The sequence below is a fragment of the Nuphar pumila genome, chromosome 6 (assembly GCF_984573655.1).
Source record: "Nuphar pumila chromosome 6, dmNupPumi1.hap1.1, whole genome shotgun sequence".
Lineage (NCBI taxonomy): Eukaryota > Viridiplantae > Streptophyta > Magnoliopsida > Nymphaeales > Nymphaeaceae > Nuphar > Nuphar pumila.
Window position 1 is genome coordinate 108,365,996 of NC_143254.1, and position 17,943 is coordinate 108,383,938.

Consider the following 17,943-nt stretch of genomic DNA (forward strand, 5'->3'; position numbering starts at 1 on the left):
CAGTAAAGCTTGCAAACTCACAAAATCACATGAACTTCATTAGACTTTTTTGGTTTGTGCAGCTTGTTGGCTATTAAGGTATTTTTGACCTTGGCAATGTTGATAAACTGGCTAGGGTTCCTCGTGGTGGGCCATCGTAAGGCAGGGTGGTCATGGAGATCTACCCCGGATTTTCTTCGAGCATAATGAAGCGAGCTGAGCTCGGTCCGAGCTTGACACAAGCCGAGCTTGAGCTGAGTTTGAGCACCATTTTAAGTGGGCTGGGCGAGCCGAGCTTCAACATGCCAAGTGTGCATTCATAGGTCACGCCTCTTAACCGCGTCCACGCGTCTCGTGTGAGCCGTGTCTACCGCAACTTTACGCGCGACAAATAAATAAAAAATTTCAAACAAACTGTTACTTTTCTTTTAGGTTTTTCGCGGAGAGGGAGAAAACTCTCTCTCTGGAAGGCTTCGGTTTCCTCCCCAATCCCACGAATCCCTACGAAACCCTATCACTAAATTTCCTTTCCGAGAGGAGAATTCAACCCACGAATCGATGTGATTACCGCCCACATTGTATGAGATTGCTCTTTCCCGTCTCTTGTCATTTCGGTTCTTCGGATTTACTGGCGGGAATTGGGTGTTCTGCAGATGATTCGTCGTGGGGTGGGAATTCGATCGGTGGTTTCATGGTGCGATCTGACATAGCTCATGAGGAATGCTGTTGTTTACGCGAAGAGGCGGGGCTTTGCGGTGGTTTCCCGCCCTTCTCCAGGTCAGTCACCTGTTTGGGTTTCGTTTTAGTCTCTATAGATATAGACATCTAAATTGTATGTTATCAGCTAATTTCCTCTATGTTCGCGTGCTCACGGGTTTCAAAATTGTGTGGATTTTCATCCCTAATCTCCATTTTTTTCGTGTCACTCGTCATTTCTAGGTATAGCTGCACTCTTGAGCAATCAAGCACAAGATGAAATGAGAAAAGCGAAGCAATTTGGTCGCTTCTTTACGAACTCGCTTCGTAGGCATTTGTACGTGGATGATCTCCACTTTGCATATCCTCCTTGCTCATGTCTGACTGATCCAGCTATGGTGTTCTAAGAGTCATTACTATTTCCTTTTTTCATTTATTCAGTTCTTCTACGGGGTTTGCTAGCGTGCATGGTGAAAGGGCATCAGCAGAGTACGCGAAATTAAGAAAGGAATCGCTTGAAACAAAATTCGGGCATTTGCTCGGGAAGTTTGGTTCGAAGAACGTTTCTCCGTATCACCATTTTGGCCCCTATTTAGCTTTGTATAGAGCTGCCATTATATCTTTCCATGTTGTAAAGCTAACGATATGGCACATCTTTGTTCGCGACATCCGTAAACGAGCTGTTAAGGTAAGTGGGTTTGCATGCATTTCACTGTGACTTGCCTCCTTTTTTCTTTTTCTCCCTCCAACATATTCATGGTCAGCTTGCTTTAGTTGGTATCGGCTGTCCGATAAAGTTTTATCTATGATAAGATATTTTAACATTTCAATAATCGTTTGTTGTCAATGAGAGATAATTATAATGTTTACTGTTATTGCCTTTCATAACTTTATTCCATTTCTGAGATCACAACTGGGTCCTATGCTGCGACGTGCTGATGTGATCCGTTCGATGAAACTCATTATAGTTTCTTCATTTGCTTTTAGCTGAAGATCTGATAAATAGTTGGGGAAAAAACTGCCTTATCAAGACTCTCAAGTGGTAGCTCATATATTCTTCAACTGCGTTGGATGAACTGGTTTCTGCACATTTTTTGTTAATGTTCAGTACGTCAGTATATCTCATGCTAATTACTGAATTCTTCGAATATGTCGAATATAAAAAATTTATTTTCAACTGCCAATACATAATAAATACATGCCTTGCCATAACAAGCATGTATCTAACGTATTTGTAACTAAAACTGACGTGGCTGCAGAGTTCTGTTGCTTATCTTGTTAGATAGAATTCTGGATTTATACAATGTTTCTCAGTTCATTGGTAAATGAAGTGAACAAATTTGATGGACCTTTTTGTTTCTTTTGAAAGAATAAAGAGTCACGTTGGCTTATAAATTGAATCTTTGTTGTGAATGCACCTTGTGACATTCGAAGATATCATTGCTGTGCCACATTCTATTTGCAATTTGTTGTTGAAATGGCCGTGCTTTCCTCTCAAAGGCTTTCTTAGTAAATTTAGTCTGTTGTATTGTGTTTTTGGTTCTGTTTCACCCCTGCATCCTACTCTAAGTTCTTTTGCAGGATGTCATTTAAATTTTTTATACGAGGATTCATTGAATGCAAAAGAATTGTAATTTCTGAAGTTTTTGGTATTTATTTGTTAATGCATTTCTAGCCCATCTCCCTATTTTTTAGCACTTGAGGGATTAGATTAATACAGTACCTTTTGGTATTTTGTAGTTTCGGGAGACCCTGATTCAGTTGGGACCTTTTTATATCAAGGTAACTCTGCTTTTTCCCTTCACATGCTGATTTGATTTTTTGGAAGCTGTGTTTTTCAGTAGGAATTGTTCATCTTGAATCTCTTTCGTACCATTTGGCTGTGCTTAGGATATTAGAGAAAAAATGGCCCTTTTAGGCTCAAATTTGATGAAATAAAACTGAAAACAACAAAAGAAAATGCTAGAAATTCATGTGTCTAAAAGTGGAAAGCCTTGAGTGGAACTGTTAGTTTGTGCACTTTCTGCATATGGTTGAAAGTTAAATGGTACTGTATCAAGTCCAGGGATCACAAAATAGTGAACATTACTAGTGCTGATCTTTCTCTTTCCATAATTTTCATACAACAAGCAAAATCTGGTAGCAGATTTGCAAGAGAAATATGCATTTAAGGGTGCAAGAGCTCATCAGTAAATCATTAATTTGTTAAAAATAATATCTTTTAAATTTTAAATTTAATGCTACAAGAGCTAATCACTAAATCATTAATTTATTAAAAATAATATCTTTTAATAAAGCAAGCATTGTTTAACAGATTTCATGTCAACCACTCTTGGGATCTGAATATAGTAAGGTGTCTGATATCCTCCAAATATGTTATCCTATATTTAATGATATCATGATCTCCTAACAGATCCTTTCTTGCACCTTGGTCTCAATAGCGTAATCCTCCTACTTTTGCTATTCACTCTTTTCTTTTACTTTTAAATGATTTTTGTGCCCCCAATTGCCTAATCAGCAAGCAAGATGCTATTGATTTTTCTCTGTTGTAACTTCTGTATATGCTTCTATGTATTTTAACTGCATTCTGTCTGTAGTTCCTTATCCCTTGTTGAATCTAGAAGTGAGAAACCAAGAGGAAACAAAGAGAAGTAAAAGAAAAAAATGAGAATAAGATAAGGAAAGGGGTATGCAAATAATAAGAACAACTGGGCTTGTTATCTTCAGACCATAGTCACCAATATCGCTGATATTTTGAAACCATCGCGATATTATCAGTATTTCAAGGTCAGCCGATATTTTCAAAATATCGCCATAAACGAAAATATCATGATATTTTCCTGAGACATTCTCTGGATATTAAAAAAGCATCTTTTTTTACATATTTAAAGTATATTTTCTTGTTTCTTTTATATTTTAAAAACTTTTCTATTTGTTTCTTTATATTTTTTGCAAGAAAAATAATATAAAACCTATTATTTTCTTATTACTATATATAATTTTTCAATTTTTAAAGTTTCTGATATTTTACCAAAAAAAACACTTTTTGAAAATATCTCCGAGAAAAACCCTTGCCGAGAAATTATCTTGAACGATATAGGTGACTATGCTTCGGACCATGTTTAGGATGTTCATTTCTCTCATGTTAACATATATTAGCTGTGAATGATGAGGAAAAAACAGACTATCCAAAAGTGGCACTGGATAAAAAGCCTTTAAAAGAGATAAGGAGATGTCAAGCATCACAAAATTGAATGTTAGCATATTTTATCTAACTCTTACTTAACTTGGGCTGTTTGTGTTTGAACAAGAAATTTTGATTAATTATGTGTGTTTTATGTTCACTGAAATTTTTTGCAATGCTAGTTTATTGTGGTAATATTTTATCTACTGACAGGTCGTTGAGGGTCGTGAGCATGTGTTGCTTACAAAATATTAAATTGTGATTTTTGCATTGCAAAATGATTTTGTTGGAAATTGGTTTTCCTAAATTAATTACACTGTTCAATTTGATGGGGCAATGACTCAAATTTGTTATTGTATGTGGATTTGCATAACTATTCTTGTGTAAAGAACTTTTAATTAATTAAGATGGTAAAAGATACCAAACAATGTAATAATTTTCTTTCCTGGTGTCTCTCTGAAAGGGTGGGAACCTTGGATGACAGTCGTGGAGGATCGTGAGAATACTTAACATTGTGTGCATTTGTTGTCCCCAAGAACCCGATGAGTAGTTCATGCTCCAAGCCATGGTTGTAGGGAACTTTCAATCACTTTACATGGGGGTGTTGTTGTTGACTCAACTATAGTTATTGGTATACCAAAAAAGTTGCGTCAATGGTTGTGATTTTTCATTGTTGTCTCAACATTAGGTGTAGATTCCTAATGTTTCGATGGATGGTGTGGATTATTGATATCGGTCGGGGAACAAGTGTGAAACTCAGTAATTAAAATACAAATTATGTGTTAAGTTAAGATTGAGAACTGCATTGAATCTCGAGAACTTTACCCGTTTTGAGTATTCGCGGGTTTGTAAGAAAGTGAAAATTAAATTTATGTGCATTAAATAGGGACATGCATGCCAAAACAATTCTCATAATTTAACTTAAAAAGTTATTCAATGCATGTTACACTGATTCATTCATCCCTAAATGTTTAACATTTATTTCATGGATCCCTAAATATTTGATTTAACATGAAATTGTTGAGTGCATGCTTGAACGGTTTAGATGGTAAGTTTGTTCTGATGATACGTTGCCTGTGGTTCCTCTTGAACTTGTGCTTGATTTACTTTATGTTATTTCCTTACTGTTGGAAATTTATAGGGTCTTGTACGAGAACTTCGGTTATTACCAGTTTTTTAAAAATGTTTTTCAGGCACTGAGACTCCGTGATGATGGGACTGGCTGGCAGGAGGACTTGAGGGTTATGGATCTAGTGGCTCGTGTTCTGAATGATATGAATGTTTTGTCTTTTTGTTTTGGGAACAGTGTGAAACTTTGTTAAGACTATTCAATTAAGTTTAATTTAATTTCCGTTCATGGTTTAAATTTATTCTATGTCTGAAATGGTTGATGGGTTGAGAATATTAAATCTATAATGTGCCCCTGGTCTTTGGGAGGTTTTCCGCAATTGTTAAAAAAAACAATTTCACATTTTTCGAGGGTAAGTTTGGGGTTGTTACAAGGAGAATAAATAACCTCAATTCCTAGGAAAAATCTAAGAAATCCAAGATCAATTATTTAAAATATTTTTTAAGAATACACTTAATGTACTTTACTGACTGTTTGTCTTCACCTATGATGATCATGTCATCAACATAAAGGAGAACAACAATCCGTGCTTCAAATTTCTTAGTAAACATGGCAATAACAGTATATTAAGATTTAAGCTCAAGTTTGAGCATAACAAAGCTAAAATAATCATACCAAGCTTTTGAGTGCTTATTTTAAACCATAAGGAGCCTTTCTTAATTGAAATACCTTACTAGGACGGGCTTCATATCCAAGAGGCGTATTCATATAAACTTATTCTTTTAGATCCCCATTAAAAAAAATATTTTTACATTCATTTGGTAAATAGCTCAACCTTTAACAACAACTATGAGGATCCTGACAGAAGTCATCCTAGTTATAGGTGCAAATGTTTTATCTTAGTCTATCCCGTATTCTTGTGCATAGCTCTTGGCAATTAACCTAACCTTGTTCCTTTCTAGGGTCCCATCACTCTTAGTTTTAACTTTATAAACCCATTTGCAACCTATAGTTTTCTGACTTTTAGGCAAATCAGATATTTTCCAAGTCTTAGATTTTTCAAGTGCTCCTAATTCTTTATTTATAGCTTTTATCTATTTTGGGATAATCCTTTGCCTGATTATATGTGACAGGTTCATAGTAGGACAAAATCTTAGTTAGACAAGCTCTATATTGTGGAGAAAAAGATTCATATGAAATAAATCTATAAGGGGTCTAGAATTCTGATATGATCTTCTAACTCCTAGTTGTTGAGTTTCTGAGGTATTATAATTTTCTAGAGCACTTGGTTGTCTATTATTTGCACGTCTTCTATATTGAATTACATTGGGATCTTTTGATTCAACATTCTCACCATCCTTGAGATTGAGTTGAGGCTCTTCGTTACTAATATTCTTAAATAAGATCTCATTACTATTTTGAGGTAATATCTTAAATAAAAAAATACTCGGAGTTCTTAAGCACATTTTAAAAGAAACTTTCATTCTCCAAAAATAAACATTCCTTATGATATAAAGTTTGTCCTTTTTTAAATCAAAACATCTAAATTCTTTTTGGGTTTCCCCATATTCAATGAGTGCACGCGATATAGCTTTAAAAGAGAGCTTGTCATTTTTGTTAGTGAGAACAAAGTACTTGCATCCAAAAGGTCTTAATCTAAGATAATCATGAGAGATTTTAAAGAGTTTTTTATAAAGAGAAATATTTTGGAGCTTAGATGATAAAAGTCTATTAATAATATACATAATAGTCAAACAGGCTTCAACCCAAAAATGTTTTGGAATATTTTTTGAAATTAAAGGGTTCTAGTGATCTTAATTATTTGCTTATGTTTTCTTTTAGCTAATCCATTTTGTTGAGGTGTATAAACACATGATCTTTGGCGTAAAATCCCATTGTTTTCAAAATAAGTTTTGAACATAAACTCTCCCGCTAGAGTCGGAGCGAACGATAAAAAATTCAATTTTAAATTGAGTTTTGACAAGATTATGATATTTTTAAAATTTTTCAAAAACTTCACTCTTGTGCCTAAGAAAGTATATCCAAGAAAATCTAGTATAATCATTAACAAAAATCACATAATACGAGTAACCACCTTTAGATAAGATAAAAAAAGGTCCCCATACATCCGAGTGCACTAATTTAAGCAATTTAGAAGAAAAGAAGGTTCGTATAGGAAAAGAACGAGATTTCATTTTGCCAATAACACAATCCTCACAATGAAAACTTTTATTATAAAATTTGTTCAAATGTGGTACATGGGATAACTTTGATAAACTAGGATGTTCTAGTCTTTGATGCCACAAAACTATGTCGGCATTTTGAATATTAAAACAAAAGTTTCCTTTTGAAAGCAAAAGACGATCCATGTAATAGAGTTCTCCTTCTCTATGTCCTTTCCCAATCTGCTTTTCGGACTAGAGATCCTGCACCAAATGTTAAAATACAGTTTGCGTATGGATCTAGATCCAAATCCATACGCATGTTAAATGAAACACATGCTCAATACAACTTCATTAATGGCATTCTTGTAATATCTCTGATATTACAAGGATCATTGTATATCTGTTTTGTTTTATAAAGTTTAGGGTTTGGAGGTCGAGCGATTGTGTGCCGCCCCAACCAATTGTGCATCTCCTCTCTCTCTCTCCCCTTTTCCTGTGCAAGCTGAACCACACATACATCCATACGAAATTTGTCATGGTATCAGAGCTCGGGGTTGCGGAATCCTATTAGAGGCGTGTTCAGCGAGATTTGAAGAAACAACGTGTTCAACGAGATCTGAAGAAACAATTTCCTTCTCCTTCTATGGTGGTGGCGCTACCTGTTTAACACGGTAAGAGAGCACATTTGATTCTAGATTATTCATCGAGGTGAGATCAAAGGCTTGGCTGCTTCTTTCTTCTGCTCTCTCTTCTTCCATCTTTCTTTCTCTCATTCTCTCTCTTGATATTCTCTTTAAATCCTGAATATTGATTTTTGTTCTTAAAGGCCTTTCTTCTCGGTTTGGGTTTTCCTTTACCCTAAAAAAAAATCTCTTTGCCCTCATTTTGGGTTTTATTTTATCCTATATATCGATTTCTGCATCTTCTTTATTGTTGAATCGAGATTCACGTGAAACCCTAATTTCACATTTTTTTTCTGCTGATTCTCATTCATCAACGTTTGTCAGTCTTTCCTCAACATCAACGACTGCAGCCACATTGCTGCAGCCATCGACGACTGCCAGTCATCGTTTCTTGATTCATCCATTCTTAACGTCTGTCAGTTTTTCCTCAACATCAACGACTGCAACCACATTGCAGTCATCATTTGTAAGTGTTCCCCTCTCTGATTGCAGCCTGTTTGATTCATTTTTTATTGTAGTCACCATTTTTATTCATTCTTTAATTGCAAACAATCTCTTTGATTCCAGAAATTTTTCCTTTCATTTATTGCTATTTTAGTGTTCCCTGTGCAACGCCTATAGGCAGATTATAACAGTTTACACTCTCAAACTTGTTTTTTTTCTTTCCATTCGTTTTGTTTGCTTATTCATTGTCCCATTGATATGGATTACTCATCGTCATCCGGTCCCTCTGCAAATTTCTTGAGTTAGCTCGTTACAGAAAAACTTACTCATTCTAATTTTTTGACTTGGAAGAGGCAAATCCTTCCTTTTATACGGAGTCAGGATCTCGATGAACATCTGGATGGTTTAGTTCCTATACCACCACAGCTTATTTTGCAGGAAACCAAGGATGAGAAGGGTGACATAATTACCATTTCTATTAAGAATCCAGAGTATACAGCTTGGAGGAAGCGAGATCAGTCTTTGGTTGCTTATATTACGTCAACACTCTCTCAAGAAGTGTTGGTTACTCTTTCAGATGATTGCACTGCGGCGGATTTGTGGAGTAAGCTGTCTCAGACATACTCTCAGATATCAGAAGCTCGAGTTATGTACTTAAAAAATGAATTTCAAAGTTTGAAGAAAGGCTCTATGACAGTCATGGAATACATAGGCCGCTTGAAGAGTATTACTGATCAATTGGCGGTTATTGGAAGTGCTATTGCAGATAAAGATAAAGTTCAACAACTTCTCAATGGATTGGGTCCTGATTTTGACATGTTTACCACAACTTTATCATGCCTTCCTCACTTGCCCACTTTTGACGACCTTCAAGCGAAACTTCTCCAGCATGAGATGATTATGAAACAAAGGGCAGAAGGAAATGAATCAGCTCGTCCTTATTCAGTTTTGGCCATGGACACTTCTGTAGGTTTTAGACGAGGGAATGAAGGGCATCAAGGAGGCAGAGGCCGCAGACGTTTTGGGCAGGGAGGACGTGGTATCTTGCCTACACCTAATATTTCAGGGGTTTTTAATACAAGGAATCAGAGGAGAGTGCCCACTTGTTTCTTATGTAACAAAAGAGGACATGTGAAAGCTGATTGTTGGTTCAATCTACAGAATAGAGGAAAAATAAACAAAATTAAGAATAAATCAGCTACTACTGTGGACACAAAAGTGCCATCCACATATGTGCAACAACTTTTGTTATCAGCATTGTCACAGATGACGATCAAGCAAAATGAACAAGGCAAATGGTATGTTGATTCAGGTGCTGCCACACATGTTACGGGTAATGCGGGTAAGTTATCTCACTTATTGCCTTATTTTGAAAAAGGTAGTATAGTTACGGGAGATGGAACTTATCACTCCATTAGTCATACTGGCAATGCACATATCCCTATGTCAAAGTCCTCACTTCACTTGTCCAATGTCCTCCTTGCTCCTAATATTAAAAAGAACATTATTTCTGTAGCTAAATTTGTTGACGATATGAATTCTTCCGTCGAATTTACTCCCTCTTCTGTTTATGTTAAGGATCTACGAACGAAGGAGACGTTCGCTAAGGGGGAGCGACAAGGAAACATGTACGTCTTCAAGAAGATTCCTTCAGTGTCTTCGCCTTCAGTCCCAGTCCTCCAGTTGAAGTCATCCAAGCATTCTTCAGTGTCTTCGCCTTCAGAGTCTTTGTTTTTCCCTTCATTGGAAGTTTTTAATTCATCTCATTGTAATAAGCCAGATATTTGGCATAGTCGTCTGGGACATTGTAGTCGGGGTTTCGTTGAAAATTATGTATCTAATGGTCTCCTTCCAGAGTCTAGTTTATGTTCATTTTTTTATAATAATAATAAATGTTCTTCATGCGAACTCTGCAAAAGCCATGTTCTTCCTTTTCATATTATAAATAAAAGAGCTTCAAAGCCATTTGAGATTATTTGTTTCGATGATTGGGGACCCACACCTATTCCTTCTCTTTCTGACAGTCGTTACTATGTTGTCTTTATTGATTCCTATTCCCGTTATACTTGGATATATTTCTTAAAACACAAGCATGAAGTTTTTCAAATATTTCGGGAATTCCATTCGATGGTCAAAACAAAGTTTGCTTATGATATTGTGCATTTACAATGTGATGGTGGAGGAGAGTATTCATCGAACGAGTTTATTGCCTTTCTTCGGGATAAAGGAATAAGTCGACAGGTTTCTTGCCCTCATACTCCTCAACAAAATGGGGTTGCGGAGAGGAAACACATGCATATTCTCGAGAGCGCGATGAGCATGTTACATGATAGCAATGTGCCCGTTAGTATCTGGACAGAAGTTTTTCACACATCTGTTCATATCATAAATCGTCTTCATATGGCACTTTTGGATCGAAAATCTCCCTATTATACTTTATTTGGGCAACATCCCTCTTACGATGCGCTGCATGTTTTTGGTTGTGTATGTTATGTAATATTGATTCATCTCTGCGAAATAAGTTTCAGGACAAGGCTGTCAAGTGCAGATTTGTTGGGTATGCAGATGAATACAAAGGTTATCGATGCTATGACTCTACTACAAAACGTATTAGGACCTCCAAAAATGTTGTTTTTGACGAACAAAATTTTCAGGTCAATGACTCTGCAGCGTTGCCATCTCGAGAATTAGAAGTATATGATCCATGGATGAGCGCAGATCTTTTTGCTAATACAGGAGAAACATGTCAAACAAATTGTTCTTCCTTCGGCTTGAGTAGGGAGTTGAATGACTCACAGATGCATGTTAAATTATCTCCAGTTGAGCCACCCCCAGTAGAACGCTTCTCTGGACAGATATACACTAGACATGACAAAAATACAGAGCCGATGAATGTGGAAAGCATCGCCAATGATCCGACTCAAAGGCCGTCACACATTAAGCATCCTATTCAACGATGGGTGAGTTATGAGACCTTCTCCCTTGATTTCTAGTTGTTTATGTCTCAGCTCACAAAACAGGATGAACCCACTTGTTTTAATCAAGCTCTTCAATCCCGTCATTAGACTGAAACTATGAATGAAGAAATGGAAGCTCTTCATGAATGCCAGACTTGGGAAATAGTCCCTCGGCCAGAAGGAAATAATGTAGCTGGCTCAAAATGGGTTTATAAAACAAAGTATAAGCCTGAAGGAAGTATTGACAGATATAAGGCGCGACTTGTTGCTCGAGGATTCACACAACAATATGGTGAAGACTACGATGAAACTTTTAGTCCGGTAGTCAAAATGGGTACTATTCGTGTCATCATATCCCTAGCAGTCGATCGAGGTTGGAGCCTTAGCCTGATGGATGTTAAAAATGCATTTTTGCATGTAACTTTAAAGGAAGAAGTGTATATGGAGCAACCTCCTGGTTATGCCGAGAAGGATCCTACTGCTTGGGTGTGCAAACTAAGGAAATCTCTGTATGGGTTGAAACAGGCGTCCCGTTCTTGGTTTGAAAGTTTCTCTATGCAAATTCAAAGTTATGGTTTTAGAAGATGTTCTCTGGATCACTCACTCTTTATTTACCAAAAGGCAGACATTGTTATACTTCTTATATATGTTGATGACATTGTGATCACTGGGAGCTCAGATAATCATGTGCAAGACGTGAAACAGTTTTTAATGAAAACTTTCAAGATGAAAGATTTAGGGGAGTTGTGGTACTTTTTTGGTGTGGAAGTTGACAGACAACAAGACACATTGACACTCATGCAACAAAAATACACTCTTGACCTTCTGGAAAGAGCCGGGATGACGAATTGCAAACCAGTCAGCACTCCTAGTGTATTACATCAAAGGCTGAGCTCTGAAGATGGTCATCTTTGTGTCAACCCTACAACGTATAGAAGTCTCGTGGGAATGTTACAGTACTTGACCTTTACCAGACCTGATATAGTTTATGCTGTCAATCAGGTATCCCAGTTTATGCATGCTCCAACGGAGGGTCATATGGAAGTTGTGAAGCGCATTCTACGCTATTTAAAAGGAACTATAGGAGACAAACTTGTTTATCGCAAGAACGATAATCTGCATAGAGGACATGAACTCATCACTTATACAGACGCAGATTGGGCAGGGGATCCAGATGAGAGACGATCTGTCTCTGGATATTGTGTATATATTGGACACAATTTAGTGTCCTGAAGCAACAGAAAACAAAAGGCAGTGGCACGATCGAGTACAGAGGCTGAATACAAATCGATGGCTACAGGCACGACAGAAGCCACATGGATTAGACACTTATTGAGTGATCTTGGGGAGACAATTATTCGATCATTTCTTTTATGTGACAATCAAAGCGCAATAAACATTGCATGTAATCCTATCCAGCATAGCAGAACGAAGCACATTGAGATTGATCAACATTTTATACGGCAGAAAGTCGATATGAAGGAGATAGAACTACGTCATGTTCAAACAGAAGATCAAGTGGCAGACCTGTTTACCAAGGGGTTAACAGGACGTCAATTTTGGCTATTGAAGAGCAAGTTGTACATGCTTCAAAATCACGTACAACTTGAGGGAGGGTGTTAAAATACAGTTTGCGTATGGATTTGGATCCAGATCCATACACATGTTAAATGAAACACATGCTCAATACAACTTCATTAATGGCATTCTTGTAATATCTCTGATATTACAAGGATCATTGTATATCTGTTTTGTTTTATAAAGTTTAGGGTTTGGAGGTCGAGCGATTGTGTGCTGCCCCAGCCAATTGTGCATCTTCTCTCTCTCTCTCTCCCCTTTTTCTGTGCAAGCTGAACCACACATACATCCATACGAAATTTGTCAAAACATTGCTTAAATGAGGAGACACTACACCTATGGTCGGTGATTTGAGAAACAGAGAGAAGATTTAAATTTAATTTTGAGACAAATCTAATTTTTGGAACAGAAAATTTTGAAATACTTTTGAAATTCTCAATGCCTTTTATATTAAGAGAGGACTCGTCAACGGTAAAAACATTATTTTGCATTGAATTAGTGTAACATTCAGAAAGCAAAGACATATTTGGCCTCATATAAAATGAGGCTTCAGAATCTAAAGGTCAAGAAACCTTACCGGGAGGTGAAGATGTAGAGACCGCGACTCTTGAAAGAGAGGAAGAGGAGTTCTTGATTAGTGGATGAAGGAGCTCCATGATTTAAGAGAACATGGCTCCAATGGATTTTGAATCGTCGTTGGTTCCACTTATTTCTTCATGAGATATTCTTACATATGCCACCTTTTTGTCTTCTCTTCCTTTGATCTTAGGACAATAGGGCTTGATGTACTGTGACTTCACACGATTATGACATATTATATTTTTTCTCTTGTTGTCATCATATCTAGGTCTCCCATAGTAAGGTTTTGAAAAATGTGGTAGTTTGTAGACATTTGTATTGGTACCTGGTCTTGACACAACCAAAACATTATCCTTGGTCTCCTTAGAATCGAACATGTATTTCAACCTTGTCTCCTCCATACGAACTTGAGCCAAGACCTCATATAAGGTAAGGGTTTTTTTCCTATGAATGATATTGACCTGAACTTATTCAAATTCGGGTTTAAAACCTCTAAAATTTTAGAACAATTGTTTCTCATGCTTGTATTTCTTCCATTCTTAAGCATCAATAGGTGTCTCTCATATAGGATCAAGCTTAACTAATTGATTACAAAGTCTTTTAAGGGTACTATAATATTCCTTCACCGTACTATGTATTTTCTTTAAGATCCTACATGTGAGCAACATCTTTTTGGGTATATGTTTGTCTAACATATTCTCAAGCTTCATCTGCTTTTTTAAATTCAAGAATATCGGAGCATGGTTTCTCATAAAGAGAGAAAAAACTTTGGCTTGACCCATTTCCCACTCTTTATAGACTTTTTTATAATCAAGCATAGTTTTTCCCCATTCAATTCCCTTAAAGGCTCTCTTCCTTAGATTAACTATCGGCTCCGACAACCATTCTTGTGAGAATTGGTTGTGGTTCAAATGCCTAACCATCAACAAATTGCCGCATATCTTTACCCATGATGATTCTTTTCACCGTTGTGGCCTACATATTGTAGCTTTTTTATACATACATCTTAACATGATTATCGTACCGTTACGATATGTGTCGTATGATACGTGGGTACGATACATCCTGTATTGTACGAGTCAACTCTCCACCTTTTTTTTTTTACTTTTCTGGTGCCGAAAAAGATGTGACCGACCACTTATGGGTGCCATTTTTTAGCCCCCAAGGGTTATTTTGACCTTGTTTTTCAAGTTCTCCCTCCCCAAACCCCTTTTCTAGGCCTACCCACTTTATTTTGAGATCAAATCCACCTTAAAAATTGGGGCTTTTGCTAGATCTGAGCCCTATATGTGTGGTTTGCCTCAAATCTCACCTATTTTCATCCTACCCACCATTTTTTTTGCTTCTAACTCTCAAAACCGAACCTTAAAGCTCATTTTTTAGCCTAAAACTTCTCATTTCCATTATATATACTCATCTTTTGGCTTTTAACCCTTAAAACTGAGTCATAATGACATGATTTATCCTAAATCCCCTATTTCCATTATACACATTTTTGTGCCCTCTATCCCTCAAATCTGAACCCTAGAGGGTTTGATTCAATGTATTTGGAGCATAGTTAGAAAACTCGTCCAGTCAACTCGTGACTCGTTCACCCCTTCCCATCGATATGGGACTTTTTTTTCACATACACATGACAAGACTACTAATGTACTATCATGAAGGCACAATTCACTAAGTGTAAAAAAACGAAGCCACCAACAAGTTCCACTACAATGCTAAAGTGAACACACCAAAAGCCACAAATGGGCTCACTCACAAAACCCATAAAAGGGGCAAAACAAGAAGCTAAAATAAATAATATTTTATTGATAACCTTTATGCAAGAAGCATGCAAATGGGAGGGGGTTTCACCCCTATATATACACAAACAAGAGGAGCTTCCAAAGAGATGTTGGGAGAGGCCCAACGACTCTAAATAGAGTCGTTGGACCTCCCCAACATCTCTTTTGGTTGACTAGTCAACAAATGTTGACTAATTCAATTTAAACAAAAAAAGAAAAATAAAGAAGAAAAATATATATTTATATAAATAAATATACATAATATATATATATATATACAATTTTTAACACTCCTCCTTAAACTTACGGTACAATAATTGAAAGTTGGTCTAATGGAAAGTAGAAACAGAGAGCAATGAGAGGTTTGGTGAAGAAATCTGCTAACTGGTATTTTGATGTAACATAAGGCAGATCAATGGTCCCATGTAGATACTTCTATCGAACATAGTGACAATCCATTTCAATATATTTAGTATGTTCATGAAAAGTACAATTACTGGCAATGTAGATCACACTCTTGTTGTCATGGCACATGCGGGAGATTCCTTTCCCTTGAGCTCCCATATCAACCAATAACCTTCTTAGCCAGACTACCTCCATCCTTGTAGTTGCCATGACCCGATATTCAGTCTCAGTTGATGAAAGCGAAACCTTTTGCTGCTTCTTGCATCGCCATGAAATCAGAGATTCACCTAAGAAAACACAAAAACCCATGGTTGAGTGTCTGTTATTGGGATCACCTCTTCTGTCAGCTTCAATATAAACAATTAAATCTAAAGAAGATGAAGCAAACAAAAATAGGCATCGAGAAAGATAAGTCTTAATATCTAATAACATGCAAAACTGCTCCCATGTGAACAGAAGTGGGAGCGTGCTGAAATTGATCAGTTGTGTGTACAACATTTGTTATGTCTGGTCTAGTAATTTAAAGGTAAAAGAGTGCTCTAATAAATTGTCTGTAAAGAGTAGGATCTTCAAGAAGTTCTACATCATCAATTCACATCTTGGTGTTAGCAATCTTAGGGATATCAACTCTCTTATCATCTGGGATGCCAGACCTAAAGACAATGTCAAAAACAAATTTAGACTGAGATAATAAATATTCTCTAGAAGAGTAAACAACTTCGATTCCTAAGAAATATTTTAAGAAGCCTAAATCAGTCATTTTAAATTTTTTTTGAGAAGTTTTTTAATATTTTCAATTCCTTGTTTATCTCCTTCGGTGATGATTATGTCGTCCACATAGAGAAGAATAATAATAATACCTGCATTAGAAATCTTAACAAGCAATATACTGTCAGTTAAATAAGTTTTAAATCCAATATCAAGCATAACTCAACTAAACCGGTCATACGAAGCCTTTGGGACTTATTTAAGTCCATAAAGAACTTTTTCCAAATGAAGAGCTTTACCTTTAGGAACACTTATACTTAGTGGTGCTTCCATATAAACTTCTTCAACTAGGTTTTCACTAAGAAAAACATTTTTAACATCCATTTGAACTATAGAACATTTTTGAACAAAGGCTAATGCTACTAGAGTTCTAGTAGTGGTCATTCTAGTGACTGGAACAAAGGTTTTCTTGTAATCTGTGCTATATTGTTGAGAATATCTCTTGGCAACTAATCAGACTTTATATCTTTCAAGAGTTCCATCAGTCTTTGTTTTAATTTTGTATACCCACCTACAACCTATAGGTTTCTTTCTTTTTGGAACATCTTGAATGGTTCAAATATTAGGCTTTTCTAAAGCTTATAACTCTATTCTCATAGCGTCTACTCATTCACAATGTTTTTTAGCTTGAGTATAGGTTGAAGGTTCCACATATGAATGAATTTATGCAATAAATGCCTTATATTTTGGAGGAAAAGAATCATAAGACAAACTTTTCAGGTGGTTTGAAAATCCTAAATGACCTAGTATGAACTTCAGGTTATTCAACATATTTCTCCAGTGCATATGGTTGATTAAAGTCTCTACGCCTAGAATATTGTAAATAGTTTTTGTTCCTATGAGGTTGCTCTTCAGTAATTATATCATCATGACCATTATCAATATCACATTCATCTATTATATCAAGACCACTATCCAGGTTACATTCATAATCACATTTTTTATGACTTGAACTTAAATCAAATAAAAAAGGAATACTCATCTACTTCCTTCACCTTTTTAAAGTCAAAGAAGTTTTTTTTTTCTAAGGTCACATTACGTGAGACATAATTTTTTATGTTTAAAATCAAAGCATTTGTAGCTTTTTTGGTTATTTGCATAACCCAAGAAGGCACAAGGAATAGCACGAGGGGAGAGTTTATCATTTTTGTTAGTAAAAACAAAACATTGGCACCAAAAAATTCTTAGTCTAGTATAATCAGGAGATACTAAATTTTTTTCAACTGATGTTATATTTTGTAATGAAGAAGTCATTCTATTTATGAGATACATAGCAGTTAAGGTTGCTTCGGCAAAAAATTCTTTTGGCACTTAATTTGCTATTAGTGGAGTTCTGGTTGTTTCCATAATATGTCTGTGTTCTCGTTCAACCAAACTATTTTGTTATGGTGTATGAGGGCAAGATCTTTGATCCGTGATACCATGCAAATTTAGATAATCTTTAAATTCTTTTGATAAAAATTCTTTCATTGAATTTGTGTAGAAAATAAAAATATCCTTTTTAAACTTATGTTTTACCAAGTTAAATATTTAAAAATGTGAGAAGACCTTATATTTATGTTTGAGAAAGTAGATCCCAGTATACCTAGAAAAATCATCAACAAAAACCACATAGTATGTATATCTACCCTTTGATGTAACTAGTCCTGGCC

The 17,943-nt window shown here is 36.0% G+C and overlaps 1 protein-coding gene across 2 annotated transcripts in view; it reads left to right on the plus strand.

Moving 5' to 3' along the window:
* The first annotated feature begins 418 nt into the window (after positions 1–418).
* The window catches only part of LOC149835622 (Protein kinase superfamily protein), a 49,448-nt gene continuing 31,923 nt past the window's right edge, over positions 419–17,943 (plus strand). The window contains exons 1-5 of one of the 2 annotated variants that reach the window (XM_090010595.1): positions 419–539; positions 633–756; positions 919–1,012; positions 1,117–1,363; positions 2,416–2,457. In XM_090010595.1, coding sequence (XP_089866721.1) covers positions 693–756; positions 919–1,012; positions 1,117–1,363; positions 2,416–2,457 — 447 coding nt within the window. In that variant the 5' untranslated portion in view covers positions 419–539; positions 633–692. Of the gene's footprint in view, positions 558–632; positions 757–918; positions 1,013–1,116; positions 1,364–2,415; positions 2,458–17,943 lie in introns of both variants that reach the window. The other variant, XM_090010594.1, reaches the window with a different exon arrangement.